The sequence below is a fragment of the Dysidea avara genome, chromosome 5 (genome assembly GCF_963678975.1).
Source record: "Dysidea avara chromosome 5, odDysAvar1.4, whole genome shotgun sequence".
Taxonomy (NCBI): domain Eukaryota; kingdom Metazoa; phylum Porifera; class Demospongiae; order Dictyoceratida; family Dysideidae; genus Dysidea; species Dysidea avara.
In genome coordinates this window covers 27583627-27606021 of record NC_089276.1, presented here as the reverse complement: position 1 = coordinate 27606021, position 22395 = coordinate 27583627, and the positions used below count along the sequence as shown (strand labels likewise).

Sequence of the window (22395 nt, the reverse complement as noted above, 5' to 3'; positions counted from 1 at the left end):
TTCCAGCCCCAATATCAGATTTTTTCACTCTTCTGTCTTTTCTACTAGTTACACACAACGCTTTAGGCATACTTCATAACAACCCCAGCCCCAGCAGCATCAATCTATTTTTTACTCTTCTGTCTTCTCTACTTACATACACTGAGCGTTTTAGGCATACTTCATAGCCAAATAATGATTGTCCTTAGTCCTGCCTACAGTAAGATGGGCACCACAACTGGCTCCTCCCATTACTATTCATGCCTGGTCAGCAGTAGGGATTGGCTTTGCCTGTCTTTCATCAGTCTACATAATAGTTAGGCATCGAAACACAGGGTTCTACAGAATTTAGTAACCCAAAATGACCTGTGTTATAGTGCATGAGCAAAGCAAGGGTGCTTCTACAGGGCCTGAGAATTCCACAGAACCCTGTGTTTCGATGTATAAGCTATTTAGACCACAGCTTGTTGTTGTATATCCACTGCTGCTTGTTGTACCTTCACAGCTGCTTGTGACACGAGAAATGTAGTGTTTATAAACAAGCTCAATACACCTCCCTCTGGCACTCGCTATCCAGTTAAACACCCATGCGCTATCCAGTTAAACACCCATGCGCTATCCAGTTAAACACCCATGCGTTGCCTATGTTACAGGTGCATAATTTCCATGTTTTGTATTGCCTCAGAGACAAGGATCTATTGAGACATAAACAAGGGATCTACAGGAATTAGATACCTGTAAGTATAGAAATTTGAGAGTTTCATCTTGCTGTGGTCTAACATGCATTATACTTCTAATAAAACAATCACTTTATATCCAGTACTATTGTCCACTGAACAGTTTCACCAAATTGCAGCACATGTTAATTTTAAAATATGTTATGACATGATGCTGGGCATTACATAGAAGTTCACTAATTGATAAAGGAATTTTGGCAAACTCACGATTGTTGTAGCAACCTGTTAGAAAGTATTAAAGATGCTCCAAAAGATAGAAAGTATGCATTTTTAGTCTGTATTAAATATGGGCGAGTGGGTGTACCAGGTTCGCTTCCCAGGCACCAGCAGTGATTGGCAGGCCTGGCAAATACAAATCATAAATTCTTTGAAAGAAGCCAGCAAATACCATTATTTAGTATAGTGGATAAGGCAGTAAACCACAAGATTCATTGAATCCATGAGTCCTCATGACTGATTACCACAAAAGCAGTAAACTGCACTTTATGAGGCAAGCAAATGTGTTTGGTAATGCCGACTGTTTCTGTGAATATTAATAAGTGTAAGGAAAATTTTACATTTGAGTAGGGATCATAGAAATAAAAGAGGAGGTCATCTACATATCCAGCTATACAAGTGGACATTTAATCCCTACTTTAGTTATGGGTTTACTCTGTATATTACTAACGTAGGAGTTAACTATCCACTAGTATAGCTGCAAGTGTAGATGATCTCTTTTGTACCATGATCCTACTGCATCAAATGAAAGAATGGTGCTAGTCAGACATATTTTTTAAATAGAGCTATTCTGACTATTAGTACTAGAAAACTACGTACGTATGTTACCATTCAGCTTCATTTTCAGCTGTGTTCCACTTGTTATGCAGCATTTTTTACCAACAAAGAACAGTACAAGAAGTGCCTCAACAATCAATCCAGTTACTATGGAAATTAGGATCAAATGCGTGCTCTGGCTATCGATTGCTGGGAAGTTAGTCAGTTAGTAGAAAATTCAGTGAAATAGGAATTTTTTAAATTCCGTAGAAACTTGCTAGAAGGGTTTGGGGTCACTCTAAAGGCATATTGGGCTTGGTCATGACTAACCAATACAGTCAAGAGGCAAATGAGACTGAATTTTGAGTGATACTATTGTGCAACAAAGCCCAATTTTCCATTATCCCTACTGTACATACTGTATGATAAATTCCTGTTTATATTGGATCAGTATTGACCATTTTCACATAAAATGTAATGATGTTGGATTGGTAGTAAAACTTAGTAGCAGTGTATCACTACTAAATGTTTCACCTTCAGTATATGTAGCTTGAAACTATGTCAGAATACAAAGTTAACACAACCAGTCAATGTCTCAAAAAATGGCTTGCCACGACGCTTGAAGATTTATTATATTATGACTGTACACAATGAAAATTATTAGTTATCTGCTATAGTGACTATCATGCAGAACTAACTTAAGAAATACTAAATATTAGCCACACCTATGTATGCTCTCTGGTTTACATGTTTTTGCATGGAATTGAGCATGCTTATAATATTTGATAACATCAAGTGCCAGTGTTTGAGCTTTATATCTTGAATAGCATTGCCACCTATGCCTACCAGCAGTGTTGCTACTACTACCCCAAATTCAACTGTAACTTTTTCGGAGTTTGATACCGTCAATGAAGCATTTGCTTTTCTTACATCCATGGTGAAGTTGCAATTGACCAAAGCAGATTTCTTCAATATGAGAAGAGTATGCATAGAGCAAATGAATAGCCCGAGAGGTGCTCAGCTGCCACAACGTCTTATTGATAAAGTTAAGTCATGTCAAGATATTAATGCACTATTTGACTCTCTGGCAGAATCTGCTTATTGGAGCTGGATTGATATTCGACTTCTTAATGTCATGGCAGCTGCTTCTGGCCTTCGAGAAACTCTGCAACTCATTGCCAACTACAAAAAATCTGTTTTTTCAAAAAGATTAATTGATTTATTACCAAATGCTCCTAGCAAAGAAGTAAAAGAAGAGTACTACAGCAAACTGGTCACTAAAATAAACAAAGATGCTAAAGAAATAACTGTGGCTGACTTGTTGGAATTTCAAGACATGCTGGAAAATGTGATCTTAGATATAAAGCAAGGTGTTTGTACTCTAGACAGTCTCAAGAGTGGTTGCATAGAGGTCCACTGGTACATTCCTACCCATTGTGTGGATAGTGCATATCAGTCAGCATCTACCAGATGTCACTTGTTTAATGAAATCCACTTGTTATGGCTTCAGATAGCACACTATCCAGTAATTCATGATCCACTAACATCATCAGATGTTGTTATTACAACTCCACCTCCTCCAGTCAGTAATGGTAAGCGTTTCACAATTATATGTGTTAGATAACATCACCTGAATCATTACAGCAACAGTCAAACACTTCATTGACCACTACTATGACTACTTGTCTGTCAACATGGATGCTGAGGTGGTTGTGCAGCTGATGATATCCCAGCAACTACTCAGTGAAGATGTTGTTATGACAGCTCAAAGTAGTTACCACAAGTGTTGCCTGATTTTGCAGCAAGTTCGAATGATGGATACAGAAACACTGATGTCATTCTGTGAATTGCTTAAATCAAACAAGAACCAGAGACATATTGGAGAAACACTGGTTAATGGTAAGCAAAAGTAATAATATTAAGACCATTGTTATTGTTTATATCTGTAGCATTAGAAACTTCTGGTGTGATGAACTCTGTCACTAGTGATGATGGTAAACTCACTCAACCAGATGATTTGGCACCTAAAGACGACACAGTGACTGTTCGGAATGCACTGGAACCATGTGCTGTTGCTACAAAATTCTGGGACACAACAATCCAATTGATGGAAATGTTACGGTCCTTTGATCCAAAATTATTAATTAGCAGTTTTGATTCATTGAGAGCCAGTGAACAAGCTAATATCCCACTATTTCCGGCTTATTATATGGAGCATATCAAAGGGAGTAAATCCACTCCAGCTTTGGTGCAAAAGCTTGCTCCATATACAAATTGGATGGACCACTCCATTCTCAATGCAGCAGCTGATGCTAGCAATGTTCCCGAAGCTGCAGCACTTCTCAACCAATATGATTCCAGGATTGATACATCCCAGCCAGTTACAAAGTATCCCATACCATCACCATCTCATCACATGATGCCATATGATACCAGTACACACACTGTACTGGCTGTTCAGCTTAACATGCAACTACACCAGTCAACTCTTCAAAATATAATTGACACACGATCACTGATACAAGAGAAATGTGAGGTTACTCCTCACTGTTTACAGCTACTGGCAGTAGCAAAGACTAGCAACACAATCATCTACTGGACTATTCCCAAACATGTGGCTTCTGTCATTGCTTCAAATATTCAGCAACACAAAACCTACCTACACCAAAATGGGTTACAACATGTTGCAATATACCCAGGAACATTTATTGTCACTGGTAGTGCTCTTACTGTGGGACCATTCTCATTCTTTGCCAAGGTGAGTTCACTAATCGTATTGTAAGTGGATCATCATTTGTCACAGGTACACAGTGACACAAGTGACAACTTTAGCACACAAGTTGACCAGTTGGAGGTACGTGTATTGTTTGTATAATGTTCTACACATTTACTACATACAATATCTACACAGACAATTCCAGAAAGGATGAAAGCAATGCAAATCGAACTGGTACAAACCAGAAAGGAACACAACACCATATTCAAACAACTAAACGAAATAATTTTACAAATAAATGAGAAAATGAAAAGTAGTTTACTACAAGCAGAGTCACCCGATCCAGCTGAAGAAGTATGCTCTAACATTTTGTTATAACACATGTATAAAAGTGCAAACAATTTTGTAAATCATTTCCCAAAGCCTTTGTGAATTATTTCTTTCACAGGTCATGCTTGTTGCTCTGCACAGCTCAGAAAAATGGTCTTCAGTATCTTTTAATACAGTAGCTACTTTGAAAACTGTAAGTTAACTCACCTAGTAAGGTACAAGTGACATCAATGTAAATATAGATTCAGACACAACAAGACCAGTTGATAGTTCAGCTGAGAGAGAGTAAAGAATTGGAGAAATCATTGAAGCAGAAGTTAGTCAAAGAGAAACAAACATACTCCAATCTTGTGGAGCAGTACAAAGAGTTACAGAACATTCAACCAGTAGACCATCCACCAGAATTATCATTGGGTACATCACAACAAAAGGAAGATGAATCTGGGGACAAACAAGAAGAGCTGCAAAGTTCACAGTTACAAGTACTTGATGAAGAAACACAAACTGAAATGACTAAACTCCAACTAACAATGGAAAATGTGAACGCTAGTCTTGAAAAAGTTGAAGTGATAAAGAAGTATTGGAGTGAAAAGGTGAAGAATGTATTACACATTCACACTTTATTCTATATGATGTACATACTCTCTAGACTTCAAAGAGTCCACCTTCACTGATGAAGGATCACGGAGAAACGAAGGAATCAATTGGGACACTACTAGAGAAAGGAAAAAACCCTTTACTAATCCAAGTGATGGCATTGAATTCAAATTTATCTAATGTAGAGGTTGGTAATGTTTTGCTTGCGTATTACCTTAGTGGAAGATGTATACAAGTATCATATCTAATAATTGTGCAGTTTGGCTAGATGGCAGATGCATGCACTAAATGATGCTTACACAGCTATAATGCATGCATGTTATGTACTATTACAACCAATACTGGTGTATATCAAAGAGTTTACAGGATTCAATAATATAACTATTATATCTACACAGTTTCTAATATATAGTCCAGTAATGTGTTGATATGAGGTTAAAGGACGGTGTTGCTTTAGTCTCATGCCAATTACTATGACATTATACTCCCACTGACAATGTAATGGGTTTATTCATAATTTATTCGGGTTTAACTGCATAAAATGCTAGAAACTTGAATAGATGTAGTATACAAGTTTATATAGTATGACAAAATAATTTTTAGTTGGAAGGGGGGAACCGTGGTTGTACAGCTAGGTACAACGGATAGTTATAACACCGGAATCAAAACGGAAAATGAAACCAAATCAGCCTACGGTCTAGTGGAGGACAATCACTATATTATGCACAGTTACACTATAATATATGCACGCACTTTAGTTGATACCTGTATATGCATCAAGCAAGACTCCAGGTGGCAGATTTCTCTGCACAGCTCTTATCGATTAGAGATATCAAACGCCTGCTCCTATCTGAAGGTTCTGGGGACTCTACAATAGAAAAGTTCTGTGCTTGGGTAGGTAAATGTTGATTATCCCTTGACCACTTTCATAATAGCAATAACTACTTGATCATTACAAACTGTTGATTGGCTGCAGTGGGTTGATGAGTCTGAAGCCATGCCTTTTAACAGAGGGATGAAGCCATCTGTGGCTATTATGGCACACCTCTTATGAAAGTGGTCAAGGAGCAATCAATGCTCACCTACCCAAACACAGAACTTTTCTATTGTAGAGTCCCCAGACCCTCGGATAGGAGCAGGCATTTAATATCTCTAATTGATAAGCGCCGTGCAGAGAAATCTGCCACCTGGAGTCTTGATTGATGCATAAACAGGTAGTGCGTGCATATTATAGTGTAACTGTGTATAATATAGTGATTGTCCTCCACTAGACTGTAGGCTGATTTCGTTTCGTTTCCCATTCTGATTCCAGTTTTTATAACTATCCAGGTACAACAGTGTGCTTTCATGCACAGCATGACCACTTTATATGCACAGCATGACCACTGTATAGAGGGGTCTTGAGGGCATGTCCCCATCCCTACACAGGTCACTACTTTTTATTGCATGGATCCCTACTTCGTTTTTAAATTAACAATTCTTTATAAATACTAATTTTTTCAGTGTTGTAGCACAGTTAGCTACAGTGTAACCTATGACTGTTCAATTAGAATGTCACACATGACTGTTGTATTAGAGTGACTGTAGTATTAGAGTATCATGAGTTAGCCAAGGGGTGTGCAACTAACTAGACCAACAAGGGGGTTGTTTACTGTTAAGTATTAAATAGCTAGATTGTTAAGAGGTGTGGTCTCTGTACTCTATCGCTATTAGTCCATCTAGATCTTTATTTGATGGGTGTGGTCGCATGAACAAGATTCCAATTGCGAAGTTTCAGATATCTCGCAAGTGTACCTCTTATAGTAGTGCCAGGACTGAAGCACTTCTGAAATCCAGCTCTGAAATAATTCTGTGGCATCTAAATGTGCAGCTGAAAGTAAGTGTTGATATGGAAAATAACACCTCAGTACGGTTTCATTGGATGAAGAAGAAGACAAGCAGCCTGATAGAAGATAAAAGAAAAAACAAGGCGCAGAGGGCCTACACTCATTGGAATTCCAAAAGGCACATCCCACTGGTAAGTTTTGTTATTGTGGCGTAAAATGGTGGCTGTGCGCGGCTTTGTTTGGCCTCTACCATTGTGACTGTGGTCAGGCATTCAGGTAGTCAGTCGGGCAGTGAGACTAAAATGAGTTTTGGCAATTTAAAAAAAATTCTATATCTGGCCACCTGTAAGTGTTTTGTTGTAAATGCTATCATACGGTACGATAGTGCTGTATAGTAGGGGTTGGTAAGAAATCATATGGTTTCATGGATTTTTGCACCTTAAAAACCAGCCTTGCTATAACTTTTACCTGAAAAAACCACCTGGAATACATTAGTACTGCTGTAATGATGCTGTACCTTGGTTAAACAAGGCGAAAAATAGAATGTTTCGATTTACAGTGAGTTTTAAAATTTTCAAAATTCACCTGGATTTCATCTGCCTGCCTGCCTGCCTGCCCGCCCGCCCGCCCGCCCACCTGCCTGCAAGACCCGGTTGCTCTAGGTGTACGGCTCCAGAAATTTCAGACAGCTAAGGTAATGACAGCGGATTCACAACTCTGCTGTTCCGATCACATTCTGTCCACTGCACCATGCTGTTTACTTTCATCATTCATTCGCCTCTTTGCTCTTCTTGAAGGATAATTAATAATTGTGGCAGGCTCCACAACTCAAACACATGATTTTAACGAAGTGTGAGTACGTGTGTGTAAGCATAGATTATTAATCCTACACACTAATAATCTATGGTGTAAGTAGTACCCAAGGAGTTGTCTCTAGCATTTATTAATGTTGGGTAGTCGTTTTAAATAGTCTTAAATACCAGTTTAACAGCTTTTTTGTGAGGTAGCTAGCTAATATTGTCCTTGAGGGGCGGATCCACCTCGGGATCTAGACTTCTAAAAGCGAGGGTTCCACTCTTAATGGTGGACTATCATCAATATTTAGGCCATTAGAAATGCCTTTAACAGTTGCTATAATAGCTTTAAAAGACAAGACAATAGTTATTTTTAGAAGTGCTTATTGCATACGAAGGTAAAAGGTAGCTCGTTCAAGTGATATTTATACTATGTGTTCTGTCAACATCACGAGGCACTGTGGTAGAATATGCAAGCTAGGCCCTCACCTCATCTGAAAAAATTATACAACTATTGAGTAAGAGTGCTTGGCAATCGTTTGGGAAACTCGTAGGCTCCAACACTATCTCTTGGGTGCTCCATTCACTCTACAGACAGACCACAAACCCATATTGAGGCTAGAATCTGCAAAAGAAGGTCATGCTAGATCACAGACACTTGAACATTGGGCACTAGAACTGCGTGCTTTTGAATTCACAGTTAAGCATCATCCTGGATTAGAGAATTTTGATGCTGACTCTTTGTCAAGACACCCTGTGTCTCTAGTGACCCTAGAGCCCCCTTAAGTTCTGCTGAACTTGCTACAGCCCAACAGTCAGATCCAGTCCTCTCTGTCCTACAGTCATCCATTGCCGTCCAACCTCCAACAACTGGCAATTGTTTCTCTTACATCGTTACTATCAATTGTGGTCTCAGTTGTGTATACAGAACTCAGTATTGTGCTGTAGAATGAAGTCACCAACAATGGTTGAAGAAAAGCATTTGATTGCTGTACCCCAGTCATTAAAGAGAACCTTCCTGGCCATTGCACACAACCATTCAGGCTATCAAGGCATCAGCCGTACATTGTCATCACTCTTGGAGATAGCTTACTGTGTAGATATGAGTAGTGACATAGCACGCTGTAATTATTGTGCTACTTGCCAGGCTACCAAAGCCCTGCCAAACCACCCTGCTCCATTGCAGCCAGTCATTGCCTCCAGACCTTGGGAATTGGTTGCAGTCGATATCCTTAAAGTACCCATGTCAGCTCATGGCAACCAATACATCTTAGTTGCCCAGGATTACTTTTCAAAGTGGCCATTTGCTCAAGCAATCCCAAACCAAAAGACTGAAAGAATTGTTCGCATCCTTAAGGATCAAGTATTCACAGTTGTTGGGCCACCATGCAAATTACGTTCTGACCAAGGCCGCAACTTTGAGAGCAACCTATTTTCTGACCTCTACAAGGCATTCAATGTGACCAAGTCGCACACGACCCCTTACCACCCTATGGGAGATGGCCTGGTGGAAAGAATGAACCGTTCACTCTTAAATCTCTTGCGTGCATTTGTTCAGAAGAGTAGTGACTGGGAGAACCACCTGCAGCTATTAATGTTAAACTGAACGTCTAAACATACATCTACAGGCATGTCTCCATATGAAATTATCTTTGGCCGCAATCCACCATCTATACACGTTCCAGAGCTATACACCACTGCAATCTTAGATCCCAAGACTAACTTACGTCAGAAACTGTTGGAAATCAGAGAGCTTGTCAATGCTAGCATTGTGCACTCCACAGAATGACAACAACATTACTACCATGGCAAGGCACCACCTAAGTTGAGGGAGGGGCAAAAGTGCTGCTAGACAATCCAATTAAAGGCAAATTGGATCCTTGTTGGACAGGACCATGGGTAATGCTCTAATGTAATGACCCTATAACTGTGCAATTGAAGATGCATGACAATGATGAGAATAATCTGGAGTCAATCAGTGCGTCAACTGATTCTTCATGTCTTCCAACTACTAGGAGTGGCCGTACTGCCTGCCCAGTTGACTATATGGGCACTAGACCATCTCTTAAACTGACTTGATGCACACACTTCACAACTTTTATTATTGATTTTTGTATATTGCTTTTGTACAGGGGGAGGTATGTAATGATTATCACATTGATCTTTATATCCATTTGTTGCCCCCCCTTTTGATATCTTGTGATTTAGCTGTACACGTGTATTCTAATAAATTATCACAAGTTGCTCATAGTACACTACAAACGCTCAACGCTGCCCTTCATTTTTGTTCTGTGTAGGAAACACACTCCCTTTCAAGTCAATGAGATAGTAGTCCAACAAGACTGCTACAGTGCATGTTATTCAGTAGTAACTTACCTGAAGAACCCAATGGGAAGGTAGTTCACAAAGTTAGTAGAAAGTCACTACACCTGTATTTCAAACCAGCGAAAAGAAACCACCTTGGTGCAAAGATTACCTAAACCGAACAGTAGTGTGTTTAATTATCATGGGCTGACTACTTTTACCACTAAATTGATTTACTTATATGGGTGTGCACAGACATATATAGGTAGATAATTACAAAAATTTTAGTAAACCAGGCATGTGCCCACAGCCAGCTGTGGGCACTCATCTGGTAAAATTAGGATTTTTGCAACCTAGTACATGAGAATAAAAAGTGAATATCTTCACCATTCAGATGTGCAAATTGAATCTGTATTTCGCCATAAATGTCAGTAAACCAGCAGCATGGCTAGAGTAGAGATTAAATTTGTATGTCAGGTGATGATCTATGCCTGGTGTCATTCTTTTCTTTGATGTGGCATAAGCATGTCAATTCACCCGTCATAATTTTGTTGGAACATTAAGAGATTGGACTATTGTGTTCTAACCTCCCAAATCAGAGATCTATCATAGAATAGGATGCATGCATGTTTATAGTTTTCCAAGGTTGCTTACAAAACAATTGTTTGATATAATACAAAGCAATAATGTCGACTAATCTACCAATCCAGTAATATTGCTTAATTAACCCATTCATTGCTATAGATGCCATATGGCACATGTATTTATAAATCAACACTCCAATAAAAGCTGTATGGTATGATGCGATAGCATGCTGTAATCAGACCCGTCACACATTCTCTGAAATTACACCCCTTTGGTAGCTGGGATAAAGGATTCCTTCACGATAAGGGTTGGCATTTCGCTCATAGATAACATAATGGCTAGTTCTCGGTACTTGGCGGGTGATGTCCTTTCCAGCATTTTTGCTGAAGAAGAAAGCTACCATGACTCCCTGAACCAGCTAGCCAATCAGCTTGACAAACTAGTCAATAATAATAATAATAATAATAATAATACAGTGATGTCATCAATTAGAACATTATTAAATAAAATAATTCCTACAGTAATAGTGAAAGTGGAGACGATTGGAGATGAAGACACAGATACCTCATCTGATGAAAATTATCACAACGGCCACTTGGCAGAGGAACATTGCGTGGCAGATCCAGAGGGACATCATCTGGCAGAGCAACACCCCGAGGTAGAGGAACTTCTCATGGCAGAGCTAGTTCACGTGGTAGAGGAACTTCAAGGACCAGAAGAGTATCCCATAGTAGAGGGACATCACGTGACAGAGGTCGTACACCAAGGCCCAATCCTTTAGGGGAGTGGGAAAAGGCTTAGCCCCATTCTTACTGCTATGGGTATTACTTGACACCAGGTGCAACGGGTCCTTTTGCACCTCACACATCTCTACTTGAGCTGTTTGTAAATTTTTTACAGATGAGGTTTGGGATCTGATAGTGGTAGAAACAAATAGGTATGCAGGACTAGGCTTGCCCCGACAACAACATGCTAGGGCTTGGGATGACGTTACAGTTGATGACATGAAGACTTTTGTACATGTAGGTCTCCTCATACTCATGAGAGTACTATGGTTGCCGAGGATAGAGATGTACAGGAGTAATGATTGTGAATTTCCTTGTGACTCCTGGTCCCTTTTTGTTGATGGACTGAAATAAATTTGAGCTGATCTGGAGTTTTTACATTTGGCTGACAATCGACTTGATGACAGAACAGACAAACTATTCAAAATTAGACCATTCTTAGACCTTGTGATGATTCGTTTATCAACCTAGCTGTACCAATTGATAAAGTAATGATACCATACAAAGGATGACTTACGTACATTCAAACAGTACATGAAAACAAACCAACCAAATAAAGGATCAAAGTGTTTATTCTCAGTGATGGATACATCTACAGATTACAAATTTATACACGAAAAAATTTAGAGTCTTCAGTGGATGTAGAGTTTTGCTCAAGGGTACTACTAGACTTAAGGGTGCTAGCTGGTTTTTGAAGCCATTCAAGGGATAACCCACACAACCACATGCGGCTGTTACATCATAATTGGCAATATTACGCATACTCAAAGTATTCGTGTTAGGCAGCCGTGTTTTGTGCCAAAGGAATTGGCCAAAAAACAGCCTGTTTTGTTTGAAAACCATCATGAAAATGATCGTCAGGATGTCCAAGAGTGACAATAGAGTGAATTAACCTGAAGTTAGTGCTAGTTTTGAAGATACCTGCAAACACAAGCTGATTTGTAGTCAACACGTTCTTCCTGCGTTTTCTCAAGTGATAGTGTACGCTGGTAAGTTATATTTGTATTGTACACCTGTTCTTAGGTAGTGATGATGTTCCAGCTGGATTTATCACACATAACAAGACACTGACTGTGCGTTACGAGGCGTTACCTATCGAAGAGCAGGCTTGATGACTCCACAAGCAACAGGAAGGTGTCCCAGTGTGTAAAGAAAAGGAACAAGAGCTTTTCTTTTGTTCAGAACTTCATTTATAACTTGTTATTTGATAAAGTTGGCATTTGTGGTTTGTTGGAATTTGTTGTAATAACTGGTCGGCGTGCGCATGTTCTACATTGCATTGTAAAAGGCGATATTCTGGAACACACGATAGTCGGATCTCTACCAAACTTTTGGTGGACCATCAGTGATAAATTTGCAAACTTTTAGCGCATGGAATTATAATTGTTGTGATCCAGCACGAAGTTACAAGGCCCAGAAGTCAAAGTTCGCTCGCGGGCACTCGCTCTTTGTTTTATAACTCAAGAAAAAAGAAGTGCAAAGACAAATCCCTGCGCTAAGTTTCCACAAGTTTGTTGAAGAATATTCACAGCGAATTTGATGCCTGTGCAAGCAGCCAGTATCTCGGAATAAGAAAAATGTATGGGTTGACTTTGAGGGACTATAGCGCATGAATGAAACAAGGTACAATCTTATACTTTGGTCTCTGTATAGTAGAAAGTTAGGTCAATGTTCGAAGCAGTAGTTTAGATTCCTGTAGCTTCCTTTTTTCCTGTAGCAAAGGTAAAAACAACAGCATTTGTGTGGCTTCAAAAAGGCGCTAGTACCCTTAACGGATGGACTGGAAGGACATTATTTAGCAATTACTATACAAGCCCTGAGGTGTATTTAGAACTTTACAAATGAGGTAACAACTGCTGTGGGACTATACGTACAATCAGATGGGGTTTGCCATAAGAATTAATAAGACAAAAACAAGAACAACAGGACAGAGGTTATTATGAATACCTTAGCCATGGACCATTACTTGCAGCCACTTGGTATGACAGGAGATATGTCCAATTTCTCTCAACTATGTATGTGGCAGAAGCACCAGGAACAACTGTACGCCAACAAAATCCTGATGGTACTGCAACTGATGTTCCTTTCCCACATTTGTTGCCAGACTACCAGCAGTACATGAGAGGCGTGTACAGGGGAGATCAACTGATCGGATGCTACAATATTGGACAAAGATCTTAAAAGTGGTGGAAGAAAATATTTACATACATTATAGAGTGCTCTTTAGTCAATACATACATACTTGAGAGCTATGCTGAGCCTTCGCTAAACTATCCATCGTCCAAAGGTAGAAAGAAACGACATTTCTTATCATATCGTCTTGATGTCGCTGAACAGCTGCTAGGTACACACACGTTACAAAAAAGATGCAAGCCCTGACATGACAGTGTAACTTCTCCCAGAGTTGATGCTGGGACATTATACAAGAGACACCAAAAGCTAGATGTGTGATATGGCAGTGGCATTCGATCAAGAACAGGGACCATCAACAGGCATGAGACCAGAATACAATGTATAATCTGCGAAGTACATTTATGTGTTGATAAAGATAGAAATAGTTTTGTAAAGTACCACACCCTTACAGATTACTGTGAACTGTAAAATCTTGTTGTTGTTTTTTTGTAAATACTCTTGTAAATACCAATCCTAGTATACATTATTATAATTACTGTACTTACTGATAAAAATAGTGAAACACGCATTCCACATGTTTCTAATAATAGCCCGCTGGTAGTGACCACTTTCATATCTACTGTATTTCATATACCTAATGGTTATACAAAACATATACTCACTAGTTATGTATTAAACAAGTATGCTTACACACGGCAGAGTTTCTCTTTCCACTACCTTCAACAACTCGTGATGATGCCATGTTTTGCATGTGTCAATATGTGCATGTGCACAAGGCAAGACTAAAACTTGTGGGTTGAAGAAAACAGCCTGGTACTTGTAAACAGGTGGATCGCTTCACCTGTCTCTACGTAGAGGTGTTTCTAGATGATATTAGGTGCACTAATAATGTGATTTTAAAGCAAGAAAGCATGCACGTAAGTTTTTATAGCGTGCATAAAATTGTATTGCTTTATGGTGGTGGCAACTACGTTGTGGTAAGAGGTGTGGTTATAAAAACGATATAATCATAGATTATATATTCGTTACCTAGGATATGAAACGTAGCGGCACGCTCCAATAGCAACCGTACATTCCAAAATTCAAATCCGCGTTGTTAATTATTTTTATGCGCTCCATGTTCTAGTTCAGCGATAAGGTGAAACTGCTAACTCTACTTCATTATTTGTTCATTTAAAAGTAAGAAAAATACCATGTTACTGAAAAGAATCGGTCAATTCGGACTTGTTTTGACGACCTGTCTACACAATTTGTAAGAAACTGACAGGCAGCGGCTACAACCTATTTTTGTGTACCAATTTCATTGCATTAATATCTCTGTTTAGACTGTTTGACACTTTCCTACAGAAAAGGACTCATGTAAGATTTGTATTACCTGGTTAGTTTATCAATTTCAGACTGAGATGTCAGGTTGTAGATAGTTGTTTGCAAGACTTGCTGTTAGCAACAAGAAATTTTTGTGTACCTGCCAAGCTAAACTACTGGTACTATTTCAGTACTTTTGTTTTGCAAAGTAGTCTACTGTTATTAAAGTTTTGCATGAGTGATATAATGAAGTGCCAAATAATTTGTGATGGTTTCCATGACTCATAGAATTCACTCTTTTTTTAGGGCTCATTCAATGGTACTACACAGTACCTACAAGTACTGTATGTTGGTTAAACAGATAGAATGTTATTGGAAAGCAATTGTCGTACTGCATTCCAACACAGGAAGGAAAGTTATTTATTAACATCCAGTGACAAATTACAATGAGAATAGAGCTATCTACAAAACAGTGAGATCAACCACATATTTGGAACACCTTTGAAGCACAAGAGGCGGATGGTTTAACAAAAAGACTGTCAACACACAATGTCGAGGAATTTAGAACCTGAATGAATCAAGTGACCTAAAATATATTGAAGCTGTAACAATATTTCTGGTAAAAGGCAGGGATGTACCAAGGGGGATTTCCAGGGGTTCCCTTTGGATTTTACAAAATATTTGAAACATTAAGAAATTGAAACTTCAGGTTTACAGAATCTGGAATCTACCATAGAACAGGACATATTTTAAACTTTTTATCTTAGTTAAAATAATAGTTTCTAAATGATAGCAACACTTATAGCATTGTTCTAAATTATGATATTCGTGAAAAAATCAAGATACTCAAATAGAGCAGTCAGGTAATAAACTACTCTAATGTAACAGTCACTTAGCTGTATATATAGTGGAAACCCTTTTCAAAATTCCTGCGTATACTTCGTGGGTGTGTGCTGAGACCATGAACAAGTTTCCTGGTTATTAAGGGTGTTTGCAGTATCCTAGTACAGTTGTGTTGTGTATATAGCACAATCTTGTCAAACAATAATGGTGATAGTACTGTACAGGTCATTCACAAATGGTGGTCTCCACTGCCCACTAGTGTGGAGAATTACTGATGATAGTTTCAAAATCTATGTCATACCTAGCCACTATACCGGCTTGTATTTTTAACCATGCAACAGTAAAAATATTGAAATTGTAGCACATTTTTTTTAGGACATCATAAAATCTTTTATAGTAATGTTAATAACTTATGCTGTAGTATTATAAGTCTGTACTACAAGTTTATGTTGTTGCCCAGCCGTGCTCTGAAGTTGCATTCGTGATTGGTCAGGCTCAGCTACAAGACATGCCAATCCGTCTGTGTAGTGCATACATACAATTATTCTGTAATTCACATCTGTGATGCAAGATGCAATATATCCACTGGTGTTCACTGGCGAGAAATACGGATGTGCTATGATCCAGATGTGCTATAATACTACTGTAATAAATATTAAGACCAAGTGGCTGTCACATGAGATTCAGGATATGATGCAGCTCCTCCAATTCTTAGCAAATTCTCCTACACTCATGTCTGTCCGGGGTTAATCTAGGATAGCTATTGCCCCCCTAGGTTTATTTATATCTTAAGCCTTGCCAGAGAAATGGAAAGGTTCAATTGATCCCAAAGTTGTATAATCGAATGGTCAATATTCAATGGCATCACAATACAATTTCACCAAAATTGAGTGTATTTACACCTAAATTTTCAAAATTTTACTGGGGGTTCATGCCCCCAGATCCCCCCAGAATTACTTTGCCCCCTCTAGCTTAATATTCTGGGTTGAGCCCTGCCTGTCGTACATCTGCTCAGGAAGGTAGTATCATGGAAGTCCGGTACGTAGCAGCGTCATCAATTAACAGCAGATCCATCGGATCGCTTTGTTCAGAGACCTTGCCAGTGACTACTGGCACCCCACCCTTCTGAATGTTGTTCTGGATCGCTAGAGAAGACGCTTGACTCCAGTTAGGCTGCAAATACACAATTTAACTTAATGATTTTACACACTAGCTCACCTTCAGATACTTTTAGCCAGTCTTTTACATTCTTCTAATTACATGTGCGTTACTATAGTACATTCTAATTAGAGCGTTAACAACATGGAGTGTCAAAAACAAAGTACTCCGTTTCATATCCCTGGTAACGAATATATAATCTATGATATAATCGTGTTCCTTTATCCTTACTGATTTTGGTGATGTGTGGTTGCTATGGACTTCTCTCCTTCTTTTGTTTGATAAAGCAGTTTAAAGCAAGTCATGAATCTTTTAAAATAGCCCCCAAATTTAGCAATGAAGGGGATAATTATTAATTAATTAATTAAATAGAATGCACTCATATATGCACAGACAGTCTTACATATATTATGAACAACTATTTAAATCAGTATATAATTTCTTTGTACACCCCTGCATGTTATTATGGAAGCACTGGTGTATAATGAAGTACTTTAGTAATGTCAGTGTTAGCTATAGATCTGTGAATACATGTTCATCCCTGGTATATATGTGGTTTCAATCATGTTGTTGTTGGCAACCACTATATGAGTATTTTCAATGTGATCACCTTGTGTAAACTATTGTATTATTACCTACAGCCCTAATGACATAACAGAGGATTAAAATCAAGTCACACAGTAGTGTGTTGTGCGGCCAAGAAGCTGGCGCACAACACCGTGAGGATATTGACAGGAAAAAAAAAAGCGATTTTTGCACCTCTGTAGCTCTGTGCTGCCTTTATGAAACAAGACTGTTTTTGCTGTGGACACGCCCACCAATGTCAGTACTCCACATACCAAATTTGAGCGAAATTGCTTCAAGCATTCCCAAGATATGTAACTTCAAAAATTGGCTTAGTTTCTTCGTTTTTTTTCTTCTTTCTTAGTTTTTTCCTCTTTTCGCACACTTACAAAAGCTGCCATAAAACACGAACACCATATCTGATAGCCTTGAAATCTGGAATACAGAAGGGAGGTATAAACGCACATCTGGATACCACGTTTGACTGAAACACGATAATCAGTGAAGGAGTTATTAGCAATTATTCACAAAAAATAACACCAATATGTTGTCACACCTACAGGGTAAACCACTTAAGGGAAGAAGCTGAAAATTGGTGGGTGAATAGGTTAACGTTGAACCTCAAACCTTATGTAAGAAATCGAGCTAAATACCAGGAAGATACAACGAAAAACTAACAGTGTGTAACAATTATGCAATCGAGATTAGCTAATAAAAACGACTACTTACCACGCCTACCAGATAAACTGTTTGAAGTAATGCTATGAAAATCACTGTACCCGATGGAGTAATCATCTTAGAAAGGCTCTTCAATGGTGCAGAAGAATCAGACATAAAGCCACGGAGTTATAACACGAAAACCAACTAGGTGTAGTAAGTGTGAGATCGAGATTATCTAATAGAACAGTCATCCTAATAGAGCAGTGGTCACCCTGAAGAGAGATCAGCTAGAAACAAGTAACCTGTATAGAGATCAGCTACAAACAAATCACCCAGTAGAAGTATGTGCTGGAAGCAAATCACCATGTAGAGAGATCAGTTAGGAACAAGTCACCCAGTAGATAGTTCAGCTAGAAACAAGTTACCCTGTAGAGAGATCAGCTACAAACAAATCACTCTGGAGAAAGATCAGCTAGAAACAAGTTACCCTATAGAGAATCAACTACAAACAAATCACTCTGTAGAAAGATCAGCTGGAAACAAGCCACCCTGTAGAGATATCAGCTAGAGACAAGTCACCCTATAGAGAATCAGCTACAAACAAATCACCATGTAGAGAGTGCAGCTAGAAACAAGTCACCCTGAAAAGAGTTCAGCTACAAACAGTGAGAGTTTCAGCTACAGTTCAGTTATGTAAGAAGTCACTTTATTAACTACAGTATGTGATAATCATTCAGTGTTAAATATACAAATATTCAATCAGACAAAAAGCTATACAACCAATTTCTTCTTTTGTTCCACAATTCCTGCAGTAAAGAAAAAAAAAACAAGTTAAAAGCAAGCACCAAAGCCAGTTAATGGCTGACTTTGTGGTTTGCAATACAAAACGAAGTGATATCTAAACCAAAACAGCCAAGCTGAAAAAAGAGTGTGGCCCCCAAAAAGGCCAGGGTGAAAAAAGATGTGAAATCCAAGGCGGAAGCCAAGAAATGGCTGTGATGGTATGGTTAATGATTAAAATTTTAATTCTGGTGAATTTGGTGCCGAATCCTAGTGGAGGAGGTAATACAAATTCACCTGAATTGTTGTAATTAAAACTTTGTCCATTAACCTACCATCACAGCCATTTCTTGGCCACCAACCTTGGATTTCACATCTTTTTCACCCTGGCCTTTTTGGGGGCCACACTCTTTTTTTACAGCTTGGCTGTTTTGGTTGAGATTATTATAATCACAAATATTTGTGATGGCTTGTCATAAACACCAGCCATCGCTATATCTATTTCAAATAAATGTTCAGGTATCAAGTAACAGCCACACTCATTTAAAGGCCTGGTAAAATGTTGAGAATAACATAAAAGTCAAGGCCTCCATTAAGGAAATATATATGCATGGTAAACAGCTGTCTGTTGCGTTATATTTCACTATTCACACAATAGGAATGGTCATCATTTGTACAGTTGCTACAAACTGAATTATCTGATAGTAAACAGAAAAATGCTCGGTTGGAGGATGAGCTTACTCAGGCACAAGTAAATGCTTTCAAATTACAAGAAGAGATGGCTAAACAACAGGTAATATCTGAACATAACCAGACATATGCACAATTTATGTACACTTACACTTACAGTAGTACACTTACAGTAGTAGATTGATTGATTGATTGTGGGTTTAGTAAAACATCATCATGTCATCATATCAATACTAGTCAAACAGTACGGTAGTACTGTTTAAGTAGGGTTTGCATCAAAAGTGACGAGTGCCACCTAAAAGGCTGTCTTTAAAAATCATCCTAGAGACATCTTACGCCACGAAAATCACCTTGGAGGAATAATATTAGTCTATCTAACATGAAATACAGCATTAAAAACAAGAAAACACTTACTGGTGACTGGATATAGAATTTTTTATAAATCTCCAAAACTTGAAATTTCGTCTCACTCACTGCCTCACTCACTGCCTCACTCACTCACCGACTACAGTCGCAAGCCTAGAGCCCAAACGAAGCAGTGCATGATCCCATTTTATGCCACAACAACAAACTCACCATTGGGATGTGCCTTTTGGGGTTCCGACGAGTGTACGCCCTGTGCACCTTGTCTTTCCTTTTATCTTCAATCAGGTTGGTTATCTTCTTCTTCAAGCATCATAACCATACCGAGGCATTAATTTTCCACATCAACACTTTTCTGTAGACACCACAAAATTATTTCAGAAAGCGCTTATGCTGCTGAAAGGGCAGGGCGCTTATAATTTCAAGTGTTGCATGTGAAACATTAAGGCTGCTGAGTCTTCACTCTGACTTTTGCCAAAGCCTGGACTGCAATCGACGAAGAGATTTTGAGACGGATTGATACTCGACGGCTTGTTCCTCTGAACACACTGACTCAGCCACTCAGTGCCGGATGGCAAGATCAGTAAGTGATTCATGTGATTGGATAGCACTCAAGAGGAAATTGTATTACTTCATCCTGTTAGTCGAGACTAAGCTCCAGACAACTGAAAGGACCTGTTCATTCAAACAACTTCCAACCGGGGTAAATAGAACGCGGACCATTGTACTGAGACAGATCATAGATCTGACGCTACTGCTACTATGATCAAAGGTAAGCTATGCATGTCACTAGGGGCCTATGTGCTTCCTATTTTGGCACAGTACGTATTTTAATAAGCTGTAACTAGCTAGCTGTGCTACAACAAAAAACTAAACAAAAATTGTCAATCTAAAGTGAAGTAGGGATCTATGCAATAAAAAGTAGTGAAACAAGAGATGAATGATGGTATTACAGCATAGTTCAATGGGAAAGTCCCTACTTTGGCACATTAGCTATAATTTTGCTCAATGCCAAAGTAGGGACTTTCCCATCAAGCTATGCTGTAATACCATCATTCATCTCTTGTTTCGCTACTTTTTATTGCATAGATCCTTTATATTTGTTTATTAGCACGTGAAACCTCACGGGAGCTGTGTAAGATGTCTGTTAATAAAACGGTGGTGCTGTTAAATTCACAAAGCAATCAACACTTTTTGCTACTCTCAGTTTTAATTGCAGCATTTTATGGTACTGTGTCACCTCTTGTTCAAGCTGATAGGGAAATATGGGTATTGCCAAGGTAATAAATAGTCCACATTTATACAAGTATCTTGTGTTTGCTATATGCATGGTCACTACAGGTCAGATTGTTGGTGGGACTACATTGTGCTACAAACATTTTCTGCTGCAGACTGGATTGAGAATTTTAGGATTAGTCAGGAGACTTTTAATTACCTATGTCAACAACTAAGGCCTGCTATAGAGAAGCAAAACACCCAATTACGTAGCTCATTGTCAGTAGAGAAGCGAGTGTGAGTAACACTGTGGTATTTAGCCACACCTATGGAGTTCCATAGTATTGGGCATCTATTTGGTATTGCTTGCTGCACGGCTTGTGTGTTATTGTTCATGAAACATGTGCAGCAATTGTGAAGATACTACTGAAATTGTACATCATTTTCCCCAAAGGGGAAAGAGTAACAGATATTGTAAATGGGTTTTTGAAAATGTGGGGAATTCCAGTGTTGTGGAGCTGTGGATGGCTCCCATATACCCATATCAGCCCCAGTAACAAATCATACTGACTACTACAACAGAAAAGGTTTTTATTCCATGGTGGTCCAAGCAGTAGTTGATTACAGATATAGGTTTATGAATGTGTACACTGGATGGCCTGGTATTGTGCATATTTGCATATCTTCTCTGTATAAATAGGGTACAAATAACAAGCTGCTCCCAGACACAAGAAGAATTGAACTACCCGTTTATATTGTAGGAGATTCAGCCTATCCACTGTTAACATGGCTTATGAAGCCCTTTCCACATAACAGCAGCAAAGACGATACAACTATCATATAAGCAGGGCTAGAATTGTAGTTGAAAACTGCTTTGGCAGACTTAAAGCAAGTTGGCGTCGTCTCCTCAAAGGCTGGATGTGGATGTTGATCACATTCCAAATATTATTACTGCCTGTTGTGTACTGCATAACATATGCGGGGTACATGGTGAAACATTTGTCAATAGTTGGATGGATGATGTACCTGATGACACAGAAGAGCTTCATTCAAATGCTACCTGTGAAACTATAGACTCTGTGTCACATGATGCAAAAGCTATACAATCAGCTTTGGTAAAACACTTTTCAAAATATACTACGTATTCATTTAGTACGTGTTTGTAATCACAATTAGCTACTGATATATGCACACAAGTTTACTGTCTACCATGCTATCAATATACGTCAATCAATCACATATATGAGTAACAGAATTCAAATGTCCAGTCTACTTTGA

General features: G+C 38.7%; 1 protein-coding gene across 1 annotated transcript; it reads left to right on the top strand.

Annotated features, from left to right (window-relative positions):
- The first annotated feature begins 2403 nt into the window (after nt 1–2403).
- Nucleotides 2404–22395, top strand: LOC136255156 (uncharacterized). Its single transcript, XM_066047876.1, has 14 exons — nt 2404–3061; nt 3114–3368; nt 3419–4227; nt 4273–4323; nt 4381–4539; nt 4634–4708; nt 4758–5108; nt 5165–5299; nt 19508–19642; nt 21014–21044; nt 21110–21182; nt 21244–21414; nt 22127–22232; nt 22294–22395. The coding sequence occupies exons 1-14, from the start codon at nt 2404–2406 to the stop codon at nt 22393–22395; spliced, it is 3111 nt and encodes a 1036-aa protein (XP_065903948.1).

Bases quoted from the DNA above. Each gene is read 5' to 3' on its own strand.
- LOC136255156 (XM_066047876.1), top strand. From the start codon at position 2,404: ATGGTGAAGTTGCAATTGACCAAAGCAGATTTCTTCAATATGAGAAGA. The intron at 3,062-3,113 runs GTAAGCGTTTCA...GAATCATTACAG, and splicing joins ACCTCCTCCAGTCAGTAATG to CAACAGTCAAACACTTCATT. The intron at 4,540-4,633 runs GTATGCTCTAAC...TTTCTTTCACAG, and splicing joins CACCCGATCCAGCTGAAGAA to GTCATGCTTGTTGCTCTGCA.